Source organism: Crotalus tigris, unplaced genomic scaffold, assembly GCF_016545835.1.
Source record: "Crotalus tigris isolate CLP2741 ecotype Arizona unplaced genomic scaffold, ASM1654583v1 scf7180000017601.7605149639:7615979, whole genome shotgun sequence".
Classification (NCBI taxonomy): Eukaryota; Metazoa; Chordata; class Lepidosauria; order Squamata; family Viperidae; genus Crotalus; species Crotalus tigris.
Genome location: NW_024096505.1, coordinates 7,358,642 through 7,382,499, shown reverse-complemented (window position 1 = coordinate 7,382,499; position 23,858 = coordinate 7,358,642). Strand labels below are relative to the sequence as shown.

At 39.9% G+C, this 23,858-nt stretch overlaps 1 protein-coding gene across 11 annotated transcripts in view; it reads left to right on the top strand.

The window, feature by feature from the left end:
• The window catches only part of DOCK3 (dedicator of cytokinesis 3), a 182,786-nt gene that overhangs the window by 59,272 nt on the left and 99,656 nt on the right, over positions 1 to 23,858 (top strand). For all 11 annotated transcript variants that reach the window (XM_039319577.1, XM_039319619.1, XM_039319561.1 and 8 more), the window contains exons 15-21: positions 4,901 to 5,025; positions 7,432 to 7,594; positions 8,976 to 9,082; positions 10,704 to 10,875; positions 12,707 to 12,804; positions 19,384 to 19,467; positions 23,431 to 23,531. In XM_039319577.1, the coding sequence (XP_039175511.1) occupies positions 4,901 to 5,025; positions 7,432 to 7,594; positions 8,976 to 9,082; positions 10,704 to 10,875; positions 12,707 to 12,804; positions 19,384 to 19,467; positions 23,431 to 23,531 (850 nt within the window). The remainder of the gene's footprint in view (positions 1 to 4,900; positions 5,026 to 7,431; positions 7,595 to 8,975; positions 9,083 to 10,703; positions 10,876 to 12,706; positions 12,805 to 19,383; positions 19,468 to 23,430; positions 23,532 to 23,858) is intronic.

Sequence of the window (23,858 nt, the reverse complement as noted above, 5' to 3'; positions counted from 1 at the left end):
GCTGATCTTTATCAATGCAAATAGTGTTATAAAATAAATATTAAATAAAAGATGTAGCTGAGTGATTTAATTGTAAATAGTATATTTTACTAAAAATAACTTGACAGAACTAAAGCTTATAAAGGAATGTCCTTTTTAGTTTTTTTCCCAATGAAACCCCTCCTTATAACTTATGTAGAATTATAACTCCAATTGTAACTTGATAATGCTTGCTGTTCTACTTACGTTTGAAGTCTGGGGATGAATTTTTAATGCAGCAGGTTTTTTTTTCTTGATGTTACTTTAGATAATTTGAGCATGTTTAAGTCAGTCTTAAATTAGGAATGAATGCATATATATACAATGTATGGCTCTTCTTGCTAGCTGTCCACATGCCTGACTTGGTTTTAAGTCCCAGGTATGCATTAGTGTTAAGAAAGCTTGTATTAGAAAGGATTATGTTACCTATGAAACCCTTTTTGTGAGCCTTACAGAATTTCAACATGAAGTAATAGTTCTTAATGCTGCATGGAATACTGCTTTCAGAATGAAAATGGTTTCAAAATAATTTTGATCATGTATCAGCTTTTCAGCAAACAAACATTTCCTTGTTTTGATTCCTTATTGAAACATTTCATCTTCTTTTAGCATTTCAAGAAAGCAATTACAGTATCAATAAAAATATTACAATTAGCAATTATAAAAGGTTAAAAAAGGTACTTGTTACGTATTTCCAAATGTGTTTTTTGTTCTCTGTCAGTATAGAATTTTAGTACAAGGATAATTTTTAATTAATATAAAGGGCAGTGACAGATAAAATTGAATTGAATTTGTTTATGTTTAGTATTTCATTATATGGGTGCTTTGTACCACATTAATTTTATATTAAAGGACAATATAACAACAACAACAACAGCACAATAATAATAATATGTTGGAAGGGATCTTGGAGGTCATCTAGTCCAACCCCTGCTCAGGCAGGAAACCCTATACCATTTCGGACAAATGGTTGTTCAGTCTCTTCTTAAAAACTTCCAGTGTTGGAGCATTCACCACTTCTGGAAGCAGGTTGTTCCACTGGTTAATTGTTCTAACTGTCAGAAAATTTATCCTTAGTTCTAGGTTGCTTCTCTCCTTGATTAGTTTCTATCCGTTGCTTCTTGTCCTGCCTTCAGGCATTTTGGAAAATAGCTTGACTCCTTCTTCTTTGTGGCAGCCCCTGAGATATTGGAACACTGCTATCATGTCCCCCCTCGTCCTTCTCTTCATTAAACTAGACATACCCAATTCCAGCAATCATTCCTTATATGCTTTAGCCTCCAGTCCCCTAATCATCTTTGTTGCTCTTCTCATCTTTGTTGTACTCTTTCTAGAGTCTCAACATCTTTTTTACATCATGGTGACCAAAACTGGATGCAGTATTCCAAGTGTGGCCTTACCAAGGCATTGTAAAGTTGTGATAGATGTTTTATTCCAAAATATTTGAGTGAGAAATTTTATTAACTTTGTTTTAAGAATGAAACTGCTGGTTTCAATATCAAGCAATATTTTGCACTTTCGTATTCTGACATTGATACATTACCAAAATGCAGGAGATGGCCCATTCTGTTTTTTGAAAAAGAGGTTTTCTGCTTTAATAGGATACTTCATGAAATTTTGAATTTCTATTGTTTCAGAATGAATCATTTCCCAATTTCTAGAACAATAAAAGAGTGATATAACTGATGGACTCTACTAATTATGTGTATTTGATACACTATGAAATATTGGCAACTGTATTGAATGAAAACATTTGGTTTAGTTAAATGTTGAAACTGAGACCTATTTACGTTCTCGTAAATTACCTCATGACAAATAGTAATATAAGAAACAATTTGTTATATTTTATTTAAAATTCCATGGAAGACCATTCATTGTTTATTGTGAAATTATAATATACATAAATTTTCTCTAAAAAAAGAAGATTCTTCCAGTTTTAGCCAGGCAGTTCTACATTTATATTTTACTCATTTTCTAGAATACAGTCCTAATTAAGTGATATTTTTGACATGGAACATTAGTTGTCATATATTCTCTTAAAACAGATTTCAAAATAGTAAATTAATCTACATTAATACATTATTAAATATTTTATGATATTTTGAAAACTACTTGAGTTTGATGGAAATGCTTTGGCACTATGTACAGACACTTTATTTTCTGTTAATGTGTTATATAATTTGCAGATAACTCCCTTGCGATTTGCAGGGATTTTCATTTTTCAGCTACGACTTGTAATTGGATGTTTCAAATTTAATGTATAGAAATACATTTGATTTCATTAATGCCATGCTTTCTTTAGAAGTATTTTCAATAATGGAGGAAGACAAAGTCACAGACTATTAAGCATCACTTAATAAAGCAGAATGCTCGAGTACCACTAATATAGCCTAAGGACAAGAAAGAAGATAAAGTCACAGCCTCTTAGCATCCTGTAATAAAGCAAAAACTCACTTAGCCTACTAGCCTACAGCCTTCTCCACGAAAGGAAGAGTGGAACTATAATTCCATAATTGTCCATAATAGGATGGGCCAGTGATGACCTCTTAAGAAGTGGATGTACCACCACCGCCTTCAAGAGGGAGGGATCTTATCCTCCTTTAGAAGACCATACCGTTGCATGGACCAATCATTTGGTCACTTCCAAGGCCACCTGGACCCCAGAAGGGGCCAATCTCTAACAAACAGATGGTCAAGATGACAGTTTGGAAGACCTTGTCCACCTCATCAGGAATCGTGCAAACAAATTCAGTCCACATAATCTCACAATTCATTTCTTCCTGCCCAGTTAAAGTCTAAATCTGGATGAATCGGAGTGACTTTATCTTCCAGGTAGCATGAATATTCCTCACTATAGCCTGCAGGTAGTCCAGCCACCTGCCAGCAGGAAATAAGTCACTCTAAACAGATCCACTAGGTGGCTTTCAGCCAATGCAACCATGGCACAGAAATAACTATTTCATTATCCTTATTGCCTAAATAATGGTTTTACTCATGTTCAGCCAGATTCAATCTTTGATTCTGGTGCTTTATCTCCCAGAGATTCTCAGAAAACTAAGCTACTTCCCTGAATTGGCATATAGATAGCATTCATATAAAAGCAATTTAGTGTAAGGCTTTAGGCATATAACTGTTCCAGGCTGGGAGCTACTGTGTTTGTGGAGCTGTTGCAGTTTTTAAAAAAGTGTTATGAGTGTTTTTTTAATCTTGTAGTTTGTTACGTTTTTAATGTTTTAAGTGTATATTTTGGTCTTGTAATCTGCTCAGAGTCTTTTGGAATGGGTGATCATAGTAAATATAAATAATAATAATTACTTTATTATGCAATCCTTTCTTCATATTTGAAACAATACAATTAACGGTAGCTTGTCTACTTTCTGCCCTCCTTTGTTAAATTTTCAAATTATCTGGATTGTGTATGCAATCCCACAGTACCTCAGCTAATCATGTTCTGTGTGATGTGCTTTGCTATGTCTAAAATGACTATCCACAAAACAATTGATATGGTTGGTTCTGAAGCCCTCTTGGTTTGTACAAATATCTGTTTCTAAAACAGCCTTAGGAATTTGACTGAAAGCCAATTCATGCATCAGGTTTCAGATGTCTTCTTAGTGCCAACTATCTCCCTCTATCCTTTGTATGCATCCCATATCTAGAAAATCAACAAAGCAAGGATAGCTGCCAGTCTTGTGAATCTACAAAGCAAGGATTTGGAGAGATAAAAGATCTTGAAACCTGCCCAGTCTTTCAGTTGTCTTTGGATCTAGACTTGGCAGTTTCCATCTGGCTAATGCTTGCCAGTCTAGTTGAGAAGGATGTGGGTAAATATGGATGGGTGACTGTTTGAGTTTGTGTGTGTGTGCATGCGCAAAGAAAGAGCAAATTTATATTGTAATGGTAAAGGTTTGCTTACTTTAAATTCATTGGGTCTCCATGATATTACAAACAACCAGCTGTGCCTCTGTGTTTGGTTGAATATGGCTATTGACCAGCGCTGTGAGAGCGTAAGTGACCTTAAGCCAAACCTGGAGCATGTGTAGTAGCAGCGATGTCCTTTTTGGAGGGTAGTGGCTTTCTTTTTGGAACCCTGCCATGCACCTCATTGTTGTTCAGTGTTTTCCTGACGGTGGTCGCATAAATAGTGCCATTTGCAAATGTAAAAAAGACCTTTGATTGAAACACTTGTCTCTAATTCCCCCTTCAAACAGACTGGTAATCCTAGAGTTCATATACTTATGCTACATACAAATATGCAATTTAGGATCATTTTCCTCAATAAATTAATGAATAAGTATAATGTTTTTGATATATTTGTTTAATCAAGTTCTCATTATCTACAACTTGTGATATAGGGAATAAATCATTTTTCAGTTATATTTATGCAGAAATATTGAAAATTCAAAAGGATTTACTAACCTTTAAGTACTTTTAAGCACTATAGTTGCTTGAAAAAAACGGCTGGGTAAACCTGTCCTACAGAGAGGATGGGAGAATGTATGCAGTAAAAGTTAAGAGTATTGACTTTATTGTCTACAACTGTTTATAATTAGCTATCAGTGTGGAAATAGAACAATCTTGAATGATTTGACCGTTTATTTGTTAACTAGATAATTTAAAAGGAATTTGAAAATCTTACCTCATGTCTTCTCCCTCTCCTTTGTCTCATAACTGGTTTCCTATTTTCAGACTCCATAAAGCATTACCAACGGCCATCAAATATAATACACTGATATTAAATGTTCATTTTTTATTAACTATTCATTTTACAATTGGAATGAATTGCTATCTTATCAGAATAGTGAACACAATTATCATTGGCTTGTCCAGAAGAATAATTTACTATGTGCTCTTTTCTAAAAGCATTGTCTCTCCTTATATGTAGGTGATATACGAAATGATTTGTACCTGACTTTAGAGAAAGGAGACTTTGAGAGAGGTGGAAAAAGTGTTCAAAAGAACATAGAAGTAACTATGTACGTTCTGTATGCAGATGGAGAGATTTTAAAGGTGTAAATATTTACATACTTTATTCAATGTATTTCTGTCGTTGTTGGGTTTAAATTCTTTAAGATTCAAAATCTTTTATATGTGGAAGAGTTGAAATTCTTAATCAAACCTTCATTTTAAATTACCATACTGATGAACTAAAGCAAAAAATAGACTTTTCAGCTAGAAAAATTGCTTGTTTCACTGGTATGTTATGATTTTTCTTTTGCATGATTTAATCTGCTCTATTTTCTATCCAAAAAAATCTAGCATGTTTATGGAAACTTAACATAGTTTTTCTCCATTTTACACTGTGGTCAGATTTCAGCGAGGATTCCAACTACCAAACAATATTTACATGTTGAATTCTAATAACCCTCCCAAGAGAATCCACACATTTCAAATGCATTGCATAGTGTATTATAAAAACTGTGTCTTCTCATTTCTTATATCCAAAATCCAAAATCACTGAAATATTGTAATAATATTGAATAATTTACCCTACCCACATTATGGTATAGAAGTATACATAGTCAATTGTCAATTCCTTTTAAGAGAAATTAATCTTGTCTTCACTTTAAGGGCCTTCTACCTAATTATACTAGAATCTTTCTATCTATGAGGTTTTGAGACAATGTTTTATTTTTAAATTTTTGTATTCACCCATTTTAATCATTTTAGATCAGTGTTTCCCAAACTTGACAATTTTAAGGCATGTGGACTCCCAGTTGAAGTCCACATGCCTTAAAATTGTCAAGTTTGGGAAACACTGTTTTAGATTATGCTCACATGGTCCTGTTAGAGCAAAGAAATAGATTTAAACCCAGAGAAGAGGCTGGACACCCAGAGGAAAGCTTTCTGTGTATCCATAATCATGATCGCCACTCATTTGCTTCTTCTTAACTTTTTGTGGTAATTAACTTTATGGATCATGTACTGAATTGCTTTAACACTTAAGCTGTTATTGTTTCCACCTTGGGCTAAATATACAGACACATTTTCTGTATTTTCTACTCCTTTCCTTTTTGTGAGTCCTTACTTTGACTCAGTCAACTAAATATTTTGGAATATTTTTCTGAGGTTTTCCACATTAGCAACTTGAACCCATAATCCAGCCTCAGCCTCCAGGGAAATATGTACCAAGTCTGGCCCCAGGATGTGACAGTGATGCAGTTCCAGCTTGACACCAGGATATCACAGCAACACCCTTACCATATTGGCTCCTATTATCCCCAAGACACCTCATTCAGTATGTTCTTTTCTCCCTGCCATAACATTCAAACTATATCCTTTTATACTATTTAAGCAAAGCTAAAAAAAAGTTGAACAAGTTTACTTTTATTGCTTGTTTAGATACTGTTAAATTAGGTTAGATACTGTTTCTCCTACCTAAAACTCAGCAAATGGTTACCAAATTTAATATCAAAAATTCAGATATTTATTTATTTGTTTGTTTGTTTGCCATCCATCTCATATCAATATGACTCTGAGTGGCTTACACCATTAAAACATTAAAATCCTTAGAGATAAATATTTCTACAACAATAAAATGGAAATCACAATCAAAATAAAAAGATCAGGAACGGAACAGGATGTACATGGGGGGGGGAGATGGAATTGCTTCTTAATTCATCAACCACATCCAGTGTGATGATGCACCCTTATTGGGGCCCCAAGCCATTTGACAGAACCAAGTCTTCAGGGACTTGCAGGAGGTCAAAAGGGTGGGAGCCAATTTCACCTCAGAGGATAAGACATTCCAAAGGGCAGGAGTCATGGCAGAGAAGGTCCTTCTCTTGGATTCAGTCATAAGGAATTCCTTGTCTGAACATGCCCTCTCTGCCAGCCAATTTATAATATAAGGAAGAGAAAAATGGGAAAAAACTGACTGACGTTCCATCAGAACTGAAGAAGCTTCTTGGATGAGAAGCGGAATGTTTTCAAGGAAATAAACTAAGAAAGTCTAGTTGCCTTTTAAAAAGCACCTTTGGGAAATGTCTGTGCATAGGTTTTAACTATAAATCAGTTTAATTGAATCTTCACTTGTGGACTTGGTCTTTTGCACCTGACATAAAGCAAAATTATCCTTTACTTAACGTTTCCTGGATTACTCTAGCTTTGTGGGGATACCAGATTTTCCACAGAGACTTTTTTGGAGACAGAAGACTGAATGTGTTCTGTGTCCAGTAGAGGAAGGAGCTGGAGCATGTGACAGACCCTCCCCCTGTCTTTCCCTCTCTCCCTCCCTCTCCCTCTCCCATGGGAATGTGAATTCACAGTCTGGCATAAGGGGCTACTTGCACAACACAGACTAATTAAAATATATAGAATCCTTGTATTGTTAACATGAGGTTGTTAGTATCTTAGTATCTTATATCACGTTTACTGTAATATTTTAGTATTCTTACCTTGTCCTTTTTTTTCTAGGACTGCATTAGCTTAGGCTCAGGAGAGCCAAACAGAAGTATGTACCATTCGTTTGTTCTCTATCATAATAATAGCCCTCGCTGGGGAGAGGTCATCAAACTCCCAATTCCCATTGACAGATTCCGTGGGTCTCACCTCCGTTTTGAATTCAGACACTGTTCCAGTGAGTATAATTTGTTAATATTTTTACATAATTTTTATTAAGGATTATATTAAATAGATAAGACAAATAACCAAACCTACCAAAATACAGGTAGCCCTCAACTTATCACCACAATTGGTCATTGAGTGAAGTGGTTGTTAAGCAAGATGCCCAAGTGACTGCTTCAGTCAACGACCCAACCCTGGTACCTCAGGAAATGGGGGAGTCTTTGGGAGGCCTAGGCCAGCTACAGGGCCCTCCAGTGTACGTAAACCTTCCATGTGCCAGAATGCCTGGCCCCTCTTCCTGTCCCACCACGCCAAGGAGGCCTGGGCCTTAGCCCCACACTACTACGCCCAAGAGGCCTTTTCCCTGTCCAGCTTCTGTTTTCTTTTAATATTTTTTCCTCTTTTCTAGAAATTCTTATCATCTTTCAAGGTCCATTTGTAATTTTCATGAAGTAACTCAAATAAATCTCTTACAGTTCAATTTAAAAGGTTATTCCACAATATATTTTTAAATTTTTATATATATTATTTTTAATTTTTAATATTTGCTATTTATTATAAGAAATTATAAAAAGTAAAGATTTTACAAAGCTGGACAGATGCGATGTTCTTTCTTTTCCAAATGGATTGAAGAGAATTCTACCCAGTGACTGTGGCTCTGAAGGTTTTTCAATCTTAAAAAAACAGTAATAAAGGTAAAGCTCCAAAGTGAATAAAAAGATGAGGTTTCGTTGAACCTTGAGTCCTGAAAAGGTGCATTTATGGCTTGGAGCATGATGGAATCCGCAACTTCCAGCTGATCGCAGCTGGCTGCAAAAATAACCGCTTCTGCTGTCTGCTTATATAAATCAGCTGTCCAAAGTACATGGGGGCAATCTCCAGTTCTTTCTTCCAGAGAAAATTTTGGCAGTCCTCATCTCACATCTACTGTAGCTGCCCCTGCAAAAATGCAGGCATTGGTTTTCGCCTCACCAGAAGCATCTCCAAGTTTCTATATCTGCAGGAGATCTTATTGTCGTATTTTGCATGTTTTCATTAGATTAGTGGATAGAGCAGGAAATAATTTGAAAATATATGACAATGTAAATTATTGCACCTATGTCAACCAGCAATAGTCGCAGGAACTTACCTAACTTATAGCTACGCAAGTATAAAATTGGTTGGAAGCAGTTTTTTTTATTCTTGCAACTTTATGACATATCAGGTTGTGAATGACTAGTGCAGAATCACCCACTGAATTGCATGCTTTAGTGAGGATTTGAACTCTGGCTTCTTTAGTCATACTTATGCACTGTGACTACCATAGTATATTGACTTTTCATTTGTTACAGATAACCTAAGGACCTAATCTGTCATTTTAAAAATGTGTGTAAATATTTGATTTGGTTTTGCAGCAAAAGATAAAGGAGAAAAGAAGCTCTTTGGCTTTGCATTTACACCATTAATGAGAGATGATGGCACTACCCTATCTGATGATATTCATGAGCTTTATGTTTATAAGGTAGTATTCTTCATTCTGATCCTTCCATGCTTATATCTCCTCTTTGACTTATATTTAATGCGAGAAACACGTCTGCTTGACTAGGGGGTTGGACTAGAAGACCTCCAAGGCCCCTTCCAATTCTGTTATTCTGTTCCATAAAAGTTTGCAGTTTTGGAATTCTAAGAATGTTGATAACTTTTTCTAAATAAACAGTCAAAATATTGCAGTTAATAATCATGGAAAAGTATCAGTAAAAACTTTGTTCCTTTTTTCTTGCTTTATACTATAGCCATCTGAGCACAATATTAACACAAATTGAAAAAAGGTTCCTTACCTACCATTTTGGAGTGTTCTGTTACTGCTTTTGGATAGAGTAGAGTATCACACACAGAATCTGAAAAAAATACTCCATTTAGCAAAGAAAGTTATTTTGTTTTGAGTCGCTAGAATAGATATTTAGAATCCTTGACAGGTAAAATAAATGAAAAGTGTGGCATTTTGGGATCACAGGGATACATTTTAATCCCCGTGAAAACAAATTACTCATTCTGATTCTGATATTTAAAGGAAGCTAATTCTAATGGCAGATACATGTAACTTTTTGATTATTGTAAAAATGAAGGTTTTCTAAATGATGTAATTAATAAATAAAGGTTGTACGCATTTGTAGGCAAAACATATACATGAATAAGATCAGTGTTGCTTCTCAATATAGTCTGATTAGCAGTAGATATTGATTAGATATTGGCAAATAACCGTAGTTCGGGCGGATGAGGGTGAAGGTTCGTTCTCCAGCTTGTGAGTTGGTTTCCGAACATTTTTGTACCAGGCTAGGTAACATCTTCAGCAGAGTTTAGGGGATGTCAATGTTCTTCTGTGGTCAGTAGGTCTTGTGAGGGTCAGGTATGAGTGTGTCAAGTGAGGGTCTTGTGATAGGTCAGATATGAGTCATCAGTGAGAGTCTTGGGATGGGCCTTGGGATGGGGAAGTTACATCAGGTGAGGGTCATTGGGAGATGCTGGTTGAGGCTTGCTTGGATTGGTTGAGGGTCGGTGCTGTCTCTAGTTGGTTGTGTGATTGATTTGGATTCTAAGGGGTTTGTAAGCTGGTTGTAGATCAATGTGTCTGTTGATGGAATTGCTTGTGGAGTGCCAGGCTTCGATTGGAGTAACACAAAAGTCATTGGCCATGCTAGCACCTGTCACACTCATGAGTTCATCAAAGCCTGGCACTCCACAAGCAATTCCATCAACAGACACATTGATGTAACCTCTCCATCATAAGACCCATTATGAGACTCTTACTAATGACTCACACCTGACCCATCACAAGACCCATTATAAAACCCTCACTTGGAACACCCACACCTGACCCATCACAAGATCCATCATAGGACCCTCACTTGACACATCCACATCTGATCTATCACAAGACTTGCTGACTACACAAAGCCCTTATAAACAGAACACTGACACTGACACCTCCTAAACTTCTCTGAACATGTTACCTAGCCTGATAATGAAATGTTCGGAAACCAACCCACAAGGCTCAGAGGATGAATCTTCACTCTAATCTGATTAATGTAACAATGTATAGAACAAAATAAAAAATTGAATAATTTATTTTCTTGTATCTCCAGTGTGATGAAAACAGCACATTCAATAACCATGCACTTTACTTGGGTCTTCCATGCTGCAAAGAAGATTATAATGGTTGTCCCAACATCCCTTCAAGCTTGATTTTTCAGCGCAGCACCAAAGAGTTGTTTTCAATCACTACTCAGCTGTCTTCTACCAAACTTACTCAGAATGGTACAGCAGTTTTTTATTCCAAGAATTCATAAGACAGATGATACATAGTCTACCTTTTCATTAAAGCATAATGGTCTTACTTATATACATGCTTGAGACGGATTTTCACATGGCAGTTCTGATTGATTTGGTTACTTGCAGCATGTATCTGATCTTGAAAGACTCTGTTTCTATGTGTATGAAAAAGTTGTGAAACACAAAACAGAAAATATTTTCGAATTAAAAATACATACTTTGCTGTGATTAACTTCCCAATCACAATTGTAAATAAAATATAATTTATTATTTTAATAATAACAGAAAAATTCAAAGAATTGAGTATTTAGTGTACAAATTCATAACAAGTAGCCTTGAAAATTTATTATTTACTCACGAAATGAGTAGTTGGTAGGTGTAGTAGTAGGTGGTTTACAGTATTACAGTATTTCACCTACGAATGCAGAAAGAAGCTACATTTTCTATGTTCAACCTGTGTCTTCAGGGATTGGTAATAAAGCTCAGGTTTTTATAATAGTTTAATAAATTCCAATAGCTTAATGTCTATGAACTTAATGGACAATTGTAAGAAAAAACTGTTTTCTTAATTACCTGGCTTGCCTAGATTATAGTTGTTTTATGTAACTGTTGTTTAACAAAGTAACTCAGAAAACAAATTGATGCTTATTTTTTCTAGCATTAATTTGAAAACAAAAATTTAGTTAGCTTATACATTCTTATTTCCTTATTTCTTTTTGTGAGATAGCTGGTTGCTTCCAATTTACATTGTAAGGGCAGCTATATACACAAACTACTTCTCACCAAAATAAACAAGCAAAAACCACATTCTAACTTAATTAAGCAAGTCCTCTAAACATTTGACCAAATTTACCTTTTGCCACTTAAATATTTTACCATTTGGATTCAGGCAGAACAGATAAAGAAGCAATTATTCTTTCCTATTGATCCTGACTCCTGGTGATCACGTGGATATACCCATGTAGTTTTTCTGATAACAAAAATTGATGTGATTGGCATTTTTTTCCAGTTAATCTTTCTTGATTTCCCTTCCAAGTATAAATTAGGTCCTATCCTACAGAGGTTTTTTTCCAAGATCAACCAACTTGTCTAGATCCCGCCACCTACTGTAATTACATCAAGCATTTTCAGATAGGACATATTCCTACAATACTTACTAAATTAAAGTTGTTTAGACAGCATTTTTAAATATGGTTTAGTATGTTTTGCTGTTATGTTTTAGTTATGCAGTATGGAAGACACTGCAGTTTGTTCAATGATCATGACTGTAAAAACTCCATTCTGGTTTATCATTATGAGTGAACATACCTAATGAGTAACAAAATCACATTATTTCATATACAAATAAATACCTTAGATTATGTGTTTTTATAGCCTTTAAAAACACCTAATGGAGTTTTCTAGAATTAAAAAGGAAGCAAATAATTTTTAATTTGGAAAAATATTAGAAATATAATGATCTGATAGCACAGACCTTGAAAGAAGAGAAAAATCCTGCTAAATAACATGTTTTTCTAACATGTTTTCTCCCTTATCAAATTGTGAAGTGCACTTTCATTTGAATTAATGTTTCTAGTTCACATACTGTGAAAACAAGAGAACAATATAAATGAAATTCTAAGTATTAATCACAATTGTGTCCAATAGTTTCTCAAATTATTTAACAAATATATTTTATATTTTGTTCATGCCCAGGGCTAAATGATCTTCATAAAAATCCACAAAAAATTGCTACCAATGTATTCAGAGTGTTTTAGATAATGGTACTATTGTTTATATACTTATTTATATATTATTTCCTTTCTATTATATACAGTGGACCTGCTTGCTCTTCTGAAATGGAAAGCTTATCCAGATCGTGTAATGGATATTTTAGGTAGACTACGCCAAGTTAGTGGTGAAGAAATTGTTAAGGTATTGAATTTGGTCTAAGCTATTATTAACAAATTAATTACAATAACTCATTGTTTTTAGGAAAAAACCAAAACGATTGATTAATATTTGTATTTATCAATAAATAAAATCTCAGTGTGGTTACCTTAATCATCAGTGTAAGAAGCGATATGTCAAATTCTCTTCATTAGTTTATGAACTAAAATGATACGGAGGACCCTGAACTATTTCAAATCTTCTTTTCCTGCTGCATTTTTTTAAAAATAACACGGGTATATTGTCAGGCCCAGTCCCATCTAGTCCAATACTTTATTTGCTTCGATTTAATAGAAGGAATCCTGCCAGGCTAAAGCTATAACCTTTTAACCTAATAGATATTGTTATGTCCCGAGCCTTGCAAACGGCTCGGGCGTTTGCAGGCAGTCCCGGGCAGGTGCAAAGCTGCCCGGGACCAGACAGGCTGTCGCCAGCGCCGTGCGCATGCGCGGGTGCTGGCGCGGGAAAAGTAGCACATTTGCCCGGGAAGCGTCTATATAAGAAGCTGGGAGGTTTTGGGAGCTGCTGAAGCCATCTAATTGTAAGCTGAACGCTGAATAAAGGAAACTGAGAACTTCAACTGCTTCTCGTGTCTGCTTCCCGCCAAGGACTCAACACTGGCGACGAGGGTGGGATGCCTTGCACTACCTGGAAAGGAAGAAGTGTAAGCTTACCCAAGGAGTCCTGAGCGGCGGAAAGGAACGGCGTCGACTCGGCAGCTGCCCGCCAATCCGGTGCGCATTCGGGGGTAGGCTGGCTGATAGACCCGTCTCCTGAAGATTGAAGATGGCGAAAATCGGAAGGCTTTCGGAATTCGACATCTCACATCCAGAGCGGTGGGAGTCATACGTAGCCAGGGTGGAGAACTACTTCAAGGCAAACCAAGTGAGGGAAGAGAGCTTGAAGGCTGCCACCCTGCTTTGTGTTTGCGGTCAAGACGCCTGCGACATCGCAGAAAACCTTGCAGCACCTGTTCCAGTAGAGTCTGTCAGCTACGCAGATCTGAAGAAGCTACTGAAGGAGCACTTCCACCCCAAGATGTCCGTCATCGCATGGCGCCACACCTTCGAGCAGAGGGATCAACGGCCCGGCGAGTCGGCCAAAGAATTCATCGCCGCATTACGGAAGGCCGCCAGGCACTGCGAGTTCAAAGACCCGAAGAACGACTGAGGGACCGATTCGTGTGCGGGTTAAGGCATCGAGATCTACAACAGAGACTTTTCGCTAAAGAAGAACTGTCCTACCAAGATGCCTTAAGGGAAGTCACCGCAGAAGAAGCAGCAGGCGGCGCTATCAAGAACATGCGGCCGATCAGAAACAGTCCAGAGGTTGCATCCGTGCACCAGGAAGACGCCCAAAGGAACTCCGAGGAGGATCCAGACGAGGAAGTCGACCGTCTCCACCCCACGACGGAAGAAAAACAGAAGGGAAGCTCTTCAGCTCCGCTCAAGTGCATCGGCTATGGAGGTCGCCACAGGAGAACCGACTGCAAGTTCCGCTCCGCTACCTGCCGGGCATGCGGCAAACAAGGACACATTGCAGCTGTGTGTCTGGGCCGACGAACGGTACAACCTCAGGAAGAACCGCGCCTGAAAGGTACCAGATTCCCCAGCCAGAATAGGGTAGGGTTTTGCGCTTCGCGAAGAAGCATCCTTAGGACAGGCACACACAAGCCAATTAAGAAAAAGCTGTCACTAAAGGTGAAGCTACAAGGGGTTCCATTATCTATGGAACTAGACACAGGGTCTGCCTTTTCAATTATCTCTTTGCATACATTTAGGAAGATTTGTTCCGGTAGTGGAACTCAGGCCAAGTTAAGGCCTTCTGACATTGTGTTAACAGATTTTCAAAATTCAAGAGTGTGTGTTAAGGGGGAGGCCACCCTTAACGTGCAATACAAGAATTTTGAAGGTCCACTAGACTTATTAGTAGTAGGGGTGAACGAACGAGTCTCATAGGACTCGATTGGTTTGAGGCCCTGGGGATACATGTCACAGGACTCAACAGCTTACAAACACTCGACCTACAGGAAGTCTGCAAAGAATTTGCAGATGTTTTCAGCCCCCAGCTGGGCACATTCAAAGGACCCCTGTGTCCTTAAAGCTAGACCCCACTGTCACTCCCATTAGAATTAAAGCAAGAAGGGTCCCTTTTGCTTTAAAGAGTAAAATTGACACTGAGTTAGACAAACTGATTCAACAGGGAATCCTAGAACCTGTTGATTCCAGTCCTTGGGAGACCCCCATTGTCACGCCTCGAAAGGCAAATGGGGACATTCGCATTTGTGCTGACTACAAATGCACTCTGAATAAGGCATTGCAGCAACATGCCTATCCTGTTCCTGTGGTCAGTCATATTCTGGCCTCCCTCAAGGGGGGGGCGCGTTTTTGCAAAGCTTGACCTAGCTCAAGCGTATCAACAGCGGCCTGTTGATGATGATGCTGCTATAGCTCAGACTATTGTGACCCACAGGGGAGCCTTTAAGGTAAAAAGGCTGCAGTTTGGAGTGAATGTCGCTCCTGGGATTGTCCAAAGCGTAATGGAAAACACACTGCGGGGCATACCGGGGGTTTGCCCCTACTTTGATGATGTCTTAATTGCAGGAGACTCCACACACATTCTAGCTGAAAGGCTAAGGGCTGTTCTGTTAAGATTCAGGAAGTCAGGCCTCAAGCTCAAAAAAGACAAATGCAAGATTGGGGTGCCTTCTACTGAATTTCTGGGGTTCAAAAGTGATGCTGCTGGGATTCACCCTGCTGAATCCAAACTGACAGCTATTTTAGAAGCACCTAGGCCAAAGTCCAAGGCCGAACTTCAGGCCTTCCTGGGCCTCCTGAATTTCTACAATTCTTTTCTTCCACATAAAGCTAGTGTAGCTGAGCCTATTCACAGGCTACTAGACAAACAAGCAGTGTGGCAGTGGTCACATACACATGAGGCTTGCTTTAACAAAGTCAAGGCCTTGCTCACTTCTAACAGTGTACTTGCACATTTCAACGAATCTCTTCCTGTGTGCATCGCATGTGATACGTCCCCTTACGGGGTAGGAGCTGTCCTAAGCCACCTCAGGTCTGATGGAACTCAGGTTCCTGTTGCATATTACTCCAGAACATTGTCTTCTGCTGAGCGCAACTACGCTCAGATAGACAGGGAGGCTCTGGCTGTTGTCGCTGGAATTAAAAAATTCCACGATTTTCTCTATGGCAGGCATTTCAAGGTCTTTACTGACCATAAGCCTCTGCTGGGACTGTTTACCACACGTAAGCAGACTCCCCAAATCATTTCCCCTAGAATGCTTAGGTGGTCTATTTTTCTGTCTGCATATGATTTTTCTTTACTCCACAAGCCTGGGAAAGAAATGGGCCATGCTGATGGCCTCAGCAGATTGCCTCTGCCAATAGTAGAAGCTGACCCTGCGCCAGCTGTCAACATTCTATCAATCCAAGCCTTGCCCGAGCTCCCTCTTTGTGCCAGGGATGTTGCCACTGAAACAGGTACAGATCACACACTTTCACGTGTCCGTTCCTGGGTTTTGTCCGGTTGGCCTGAGCACTGCCCTAGTCCTGAGTTTCAGAGTTTCTGGTCCAAAAGAAACGAGTTGTCCCTTTCTCAGGGTTGTCTGCTTTGGGGAAACAGAGTTGTCATTCCCTCCTCGATAAGGACTAGGGTCTTGGAATCCCTCCACGAGGGTCATCCTGGCATTGTTCGTATGAAGGCTCTTGCACGCAGCCACTTGTGGTGGCCTGTTTTAGATAAGGATATTGAGGCTAAGGTGCATGCATGCCACCTGTGCCAACGATCTCGCCCAGAGATGCCCCAAGCTCCCGTGCATAAAGGGGAGGAAACGCAGTCCCCATGGTCTAGGGTGCACATTGACTACGCTGGGCCCTTTCAGGGCCAGTTCTTCTTGGTCCTTGTTGACAGCCATTCAAAATGGCTTGATGTTGTACCTGTCTCTTCCACCACCACTGCAAAGACTATTCAGGTACTGAGGGGGATTTTTGCTGCACACGGGCTTCCAGATGTCATCGTGTCTGAACGGCCCTCAATTCACTTCCTCCGAATTCCAAGCTTTCTTACAGGCTAACATGATTCGTCATGCCACGTCTGCACCCTTCCACCCGTCCACCAACGGTATGGCTGAACGTATGGTGCGCATCACAAAGGACGCCTTGAAAAGACTCACCTACGGGGACTGGCATCACAGGTTGGCTGACTTTCTCCTTTCTTATTGCACCACACCGTCCACTTCTACAGGGAGAAGCCCAGCTGAACTTCGCTGGGGGTGTCAACTTACGACTAAACTTGACCGGTTGCATCCGGACAGACTGCCTTCATCTACCTCACATCCTAGGGCACCTAGACAACTACTTGTGGGTGCCCCGGTTTGGGCTCGCAATTACGGGCCTGGTCATACCTGGGTCCCCGTTTCTATTTCCAGGGTCACAGGTCCTCTCTCCTACGAGGTTGCCCTGGACAACGGTCGTGTCCTGCGTCGGCACATCGACCAACTCCGCCCTAGGCGGGACTTTTCAGATGAGACTCCTGGGTCTTTTCCAGGGGGGGGGGGAGGGGGACCCTTTGGAGCAAAGGGAAGGGCACGAGCTGCTGCCCATATCCACTGATGGAGCCACAAACGGCCCATCCCAGGGTTCCGCAATTGCTCCGAAAAGGAATTCATGGAGCTTACCCACACAACAGGCACTCACGCCTACTCCAGCCAGGGAGGATACCCGGGGGCATCCCAACAAATCATTCCCCGCGAGAGAGCTGGCACACAATCCCCAAGGTTGGCCTGACCTTACCCCAAATTCTACAGGGGGTCAAACATACAGGGAGGTGGTCGAGGAACCAAGTCCCGACTACAACACCTCTAGCCCAAATCAGGGAGTAATTGAGTTTTGGGAAAGTACAGAAACCCACACAAGCCCGGACACAGAACGGGGTTCAGGGAATGGTCAGCCTCCTGACAGGTCTTGGACGGACCTAGGAGGTTCAACAGAGATGCCCAGCAGTGGCTATCACTTCACGGGGCCCGAGGGTCTACAGCTAGGCAGGTCAACCAGGTCACAAAGTGACAGAAGCCCTGGCCTGACGAGCCCGGTGGGCGAGCAAGCAGGCCAGGCAGCGGGGCACAGTCCTTGGAAGGCACCAAGGCAAAATAAGGAGAACAGGCTCACATCTCCCTCCCGTCAGGGAACTCATGCTAGTAACCCAGAGCTGAGAAGGTCACAGAGAGCAAAGAAGTCTCCTAAATACTTAGAGGATTACATAACATTGCTGGCTAAACAAAAGCCAGGTAACGATAGGAGTACTGAGAAGCAGAACACTGTATAAAATAAATGTTTATATGTTGGTAATAGTTTTAGCCCGGGGGAAAGGGGTGTTATGTCCCGAGCCTTGCAAACGGCTCGGGCGTTTGCAGGCAGTCCCGGGCAGGTGCAAAGCTGCCCGGGACCAGACAGGCTGTCGCCAGCGCCGTGCGCATGCGCGGGTGCTGGCGCGGGAAAAGTATCACATTTACCCGGGAAGCGTCTATATAAGAAGCTGGGAGGTTTTGGGAGCTGCTGAAGCCATCTACTTGTAAGCTGAACGCTGAATAAAGGAAACTGAGAACTTCAACTGCTTCTCGTGTCTGCTTCCCGCCAAGGACTCAACAGATATATTCTGAGAGATTCTAGGTGTGGCCACTCTTCCTCCCTCCCCCAGCTAGTTCAGGAGTGCACAGACTTTTATTCTGGGCTGGAATGTAGAGTCTCCTCCTGGGGAAACCATGGTATTCTTGCCGAGATCCCTTCCCCAGGTGCACATTTCATCACATGTATTGATAATGTGTGATATAGTATTAATAAAGCTAACAAATAATGCTTAGTCTTGACAATCTGCACCTCTGGGGTTACAATGACAACTAGGATTTTCTGGATTGCTGTTACTCAGTGACATGGTCACATGACATCACCTTTTACACCACATTGCTTAGTGACAAGAATTTCAGTTCTAACTGCAGTCGTAACTCAAGGATTAAAATTATCAGTTTACACCAAATGGCTGGAAATTTTCCCCCAAAGCCATTTGAACATTTTCCTGCCAGCATCCTTGTCCTCACTTTTACCATCGTATGCTTGTTCTTGTTGTGGATCATGTCTAGATCCTTATTAATTTTTAAAAATATAAAAATGTGTATATGATTGCCTATATTATATAAATATATAAATATAACCATAGGTAGTTATCAAATACATAAATAATAAATAAGCAAGATCAAACTTCTAATACTTCATTAGTGCCATATGAGAAGCCTGTCAAAAAGATTAATCTGGATTTTTGATAGTCATTATTGAGTGGATTTGCCTTAATAAAAAGGGTTCATAAAACAAATTGAAGACTAGAAAAAATTAAATTTGCTCAGAATATCTGGTTTTGATTTTCTATATAATATTGTATTTTAGAATTAAAAGAGAATAATAAATGTACTTCTTACAAACAATGTCAGAAAATTATGAAATTGTTTGGTTTGCTAGAACTTTCTAAAAAGAGATACTAAAAATCCCTGTGCTTTTCCAGTTCTTGCAGGATATTCTGGATACATTGTTTGTGATTCTGGATGATAACACAGAAAAATATGGACTTCTGGTCTTTCAATCTTTGGTAAGCACAAAATATTTCTGACAGATAACTATTTTGAGGCAAGATATGAGGGCATTTTCCCATCAATACTTTTCTAAACATTAAGATACTATTTCCCTTCACCGCATTAGTTGCTGAAACTTTTCCAAATCCTTTTTAATCACTTGTGGATCCACAACTACCATAGTACCTTTTTCTGTTTTTTTTAATTGTTTGTTTATTTTTATCCCACCTTTATTATTTCGCAAATAATTCAAGGCAGTGAACATATCCAACACACCTTTCTTCTCCTATTTTCCCCAAAACAACCCTGTGAGGTGAATTGGGCAGAGAGAGAGAGAGTCAAGGTCACCCAGCTGGCTATCATGGCTAAGGCAGGAATAGAACTTTCAGTCTCCTGCTTTCTAGCCTGATGCTTTAACCACTAGAACCAACTGGCTCTTTAGTTGATCCTTGTTTCCAAAAATTCAGATTAATGGTGATTTCCACGAGCTTCTTTGAATGCTAAATGTTATTGCCTCTTAACTTTGAAATGTTGAAAAATTGCCACATGTTTGAGTGTTCAGCTAGCCTTGGAAATATTAGAATACAGTAGTTGTAAATTATTTTATTCTTAAATGTTAAGTATTGTCATGACTTTCTGTGAATTAAATTTACTGATTTGGGCCATCTGATGGTGAAGTTTATACACCAATTACAGTCATTCTGTTATGTATGGCAATATACAAATAGCCTACGTCAGTGGTGGCGAACCTATGGCATATGTGCCAGAAGTGGCGCTCAGAGCCCTCTCTGGGGGCATGCGCGCCGTCGCCCCAGTCCTAGGCCTTCAGCTGGGTTTTATAAAATCTTTTCGCTTTAGGCCTCCGCCACCATGTACAAAAAAAAAAGGTTCAATCAATCAGTCAATTTCAACTTCTCGTGAAAAAAAAAAGATCTTGTAAAGTTGGAATTGATGGATTGAACTTTTTAGTCCCACCCAGTCTGCCGTTACCACTGCAGCCACACCCACCCAATGGGCCACAACCAGCCAATGGGCCACAACCAGCCAATGGGCCACACTCACCCGGCACCCAACAATGCATAAGTGGGTTTTGGGTTGCAGTTTGGGCACTCAGTCTCTAAAAGGTTCGTCATCACTGGCCTACGTACTCTTAAGAAAAAAATATTTCTGAGCTAATGAGTAAACTAAGAATTCATTTTAATATGAGAACTGATTCTATTGTTTGTGTATTTGGCTGCCTAAATTGGGACTGAAGAATCATTTTTTATTGTTAAAAGCTAGAAATCAAGCATCCTTGAAAATCTGCAAATTACTTTATGTAGGTTTTGACCATCCTATTTTAAGAAAGACAAGGCACTTGCTATTTCATTTTTCTTGATTAAAATCTAGAGAGCCAACAGGTATCTGTTTAGAAAACATTCTTAAATTAAAATATTCTTAATTGATCAGTGTTTTAAATTCTAGGGCTATTGTTTACTTCATATTCAAAAGGAAAAAGGTGATTTGTGTGGTGCAAGGAGCCATGACCACCTTTTCAAAATAGCTGTATTTTTTTCTCAAAATCATGCAGTAAGATTGAAATATAATCATTCCTTACAAGGATTTCAGCAGTGGCAAGATCTAATAAAAGGAACTTCACATAAAGTCATAGTGGCATCATACAATTTAAAAAGGGGAAGGATGATTAAAATTCAGCATTAAAAGTTAATTAAAACAGAGGTCTCTAACCTCCAGGCCACGGCCCACTACTGGGCCTTGAACCTTTTAGAACTGGGCGGTGGAAGTGGTGGGCGAATGTCTGTGCACTCATCCTTACCATGTTTCCCTGAAAATAAGAACAGATCTTATATTGGCGGGGACCAAAAGACCCGTTAGGGCTTACTTTCAGGGGAATGTCTGACTTTGCGGCTACCCACCCTCTCCATCCCACTGTCTGATTGCTCGCAGTTGCAACGGGCAGGAGAGCATGCGTTGCACAGGTGCCACTGCCATGAGGTGAGGTGAGGTAGGTGGTGGAGTTGGCTCATGCGCCCCACATACGCTTACTCCCACAGCCAAGCCACTCTTGCCCCTTGTAATGGAGGATGGGCAGGGGAGACTTGGTTACCTTACCCGGTCCCTCTCTACCATTTCAGAGCCAGGGGGGAGTAATGGCGAAAGGCCTACGCTGCTGCTACGCATCAGCCACATCTGTCGCTGGAGGGCCTGCCGGCCCTGCCCCACAGATCACCTGTCCGGTGGCTGCCTCTTCTTCCTCTGTCTGCCGCTTGGGTCCTACAGTCCTGTATCGCACTGCCTGTTGCCTGTTCGCCACTGTATTGTATGGTTTCAATGGCCGCCATTCTGGATGCTGGTAGTAGGCTCTCTGAATTTCGTTTTTTGCATCCGTCTTTACACAAAGGGAAAAAACAGCCCAACCTATCAAAAACAGTACAGATGGATTACACTCCAAGGTTCTCAAGGAACTGGCAGATGTGATCTCATAGCCACTGAACTATATCTTTCAAAGATTCTGGAGCACTGGGGAATTACCGAAGGACTGGAAAAGAGCTGATGTAGTTCCAATCTTCAAAAAAGGAAAAGAAATGGATCCAGGAAATTACAGACCTATCAGCCTGACCTCAATACCTGGGAAAATTCTGGAAAAGATAATCAAATAATGAATCAGCGAACACATAGAGGCAAACAAAGTCATTATCAAAAGCCAACATGGGTTTGTCAAAAACAGATCATGCCAGACAAACCTTATTGCATTCTTTGACCAAGTGACAAAATTAGTGGACCAGAGGAATGCTGTGGATATAATTTATTTGGACTTCAGTAAGGCATTTGATAAAGTAGATCACAACCTACTACTTGATGAGATAGAAAAATGTGGGTTAGACAGCATCACCACCAGGTGGATTTGTAGCTGGCTGACTGGCTGTACTCAGCATGTAGTTCTCACTGGAACTGCATCTACATGGAGGGAAGTGAGTAGTGGGTTGCCCCAGGGCCCAGTGCTCTTCAACATCTTCATCAATGATTTGGATGAGGAATAGATGGGGAACTCATCAAATTTGCAGATGACACCAAGCTGGCAGGAATAGCCAACACTCCAGAACACAGGCTTAAGATATAGAAGGATCTTGACAGACTTGAACACTGGGCGCTATCTAACAAAATGAAATTCAACAGTGAAAAAAATAAGGTTCTACATTTAAGCAAGAAAAACTAAATGCACAGGTATAGTATAGGAGGTACTTTGCTCAATAGTAGTAACTGCGAGAGGGATTTCTGAGTCCTAGTGGACAATCACTTAAATATGAACCAGCAGTGTGCTGCAGCTGCCAAAAAAGCCAACACAGTGCTAGGCTGCATTAATAGAGGGATAGAATCAAGATCACATGAAGTGTTAATACCACTTTACAATGCCTTGGTAAGGCCACACTTGGAATACTGCATCCAGTTTTGGTCACCATGATGTAAACAAGATGTTGGGACTCTAGAAAGAGTACAGAGAAGAGCAACAAAGGTGATTAAGGGACTGGAGACTAAAACATACAAGGAACGGTTGCTGGAATTGGGTATGTCTAGTTTAATGAAGAGGAGGATGAGAGGGGACATGATAGCAACGTTCCAATATCTCAGGGGTTGCCACAAAGAAGAGAGAGTCAAGCTATTCTCCAAAACACCTGAAGGCAGGACAAGAAGCAATGATGGAAACTAACCAAAGAGAGAAACAACCTAGAACTAAGGAGAAACTTCCTGACAGTTAGAACAATTAATCAGTGGAACAACCTGCCTCCAGAAGCTGTGAATGCTCCAACACTGGAAGTTTTTAAGAAGAGACTGGACAGCCATTTGTCTGAAATGGTATAGGGTTTCCTGCCTGAACGGGGTTGGACTAGATGACCTCCAAGGTCCCTTCCAACTTTCTTGTTGTTGTTGTTGTTGTTATCTTTGCCTTCCTAAAGATGTTTCTTTTTTATCTTTTTTAGGTATTTATCATAAATCTTTTGCGTGATAATAAATATTTTCATTTTCGACCTGTAATGGACACTTATATTCAGAAGCACTTTGCAGGAGCTCTGGCATATAAGTAAGTTATCTCTTTATGGAGGCCAGTTTATTAAGTAAATGTTAATATCAATACAGTGACTTTTAGACAAAGATATTCATTTGCTTGGGGTTTTATACATACTAAGTTCTCACAGAGTATAGTTTATAGCAAAGGACTCCAACCTTTTGGGCACCAGGGACCGATTACGTGGAGAGAGGTTTTTCTGTGGACCGGAGGAGGTGTGGTTTTGTATGCTGCCTGCATCCTGTGGATGGGGTTTTGCTTGTTTGTGTGGCCCGGTTGCTGGCATGCTGCAGCCCGGTACTGATCCACAGACTGGGGTTGGGGACCCCTGGTTTATAGAAT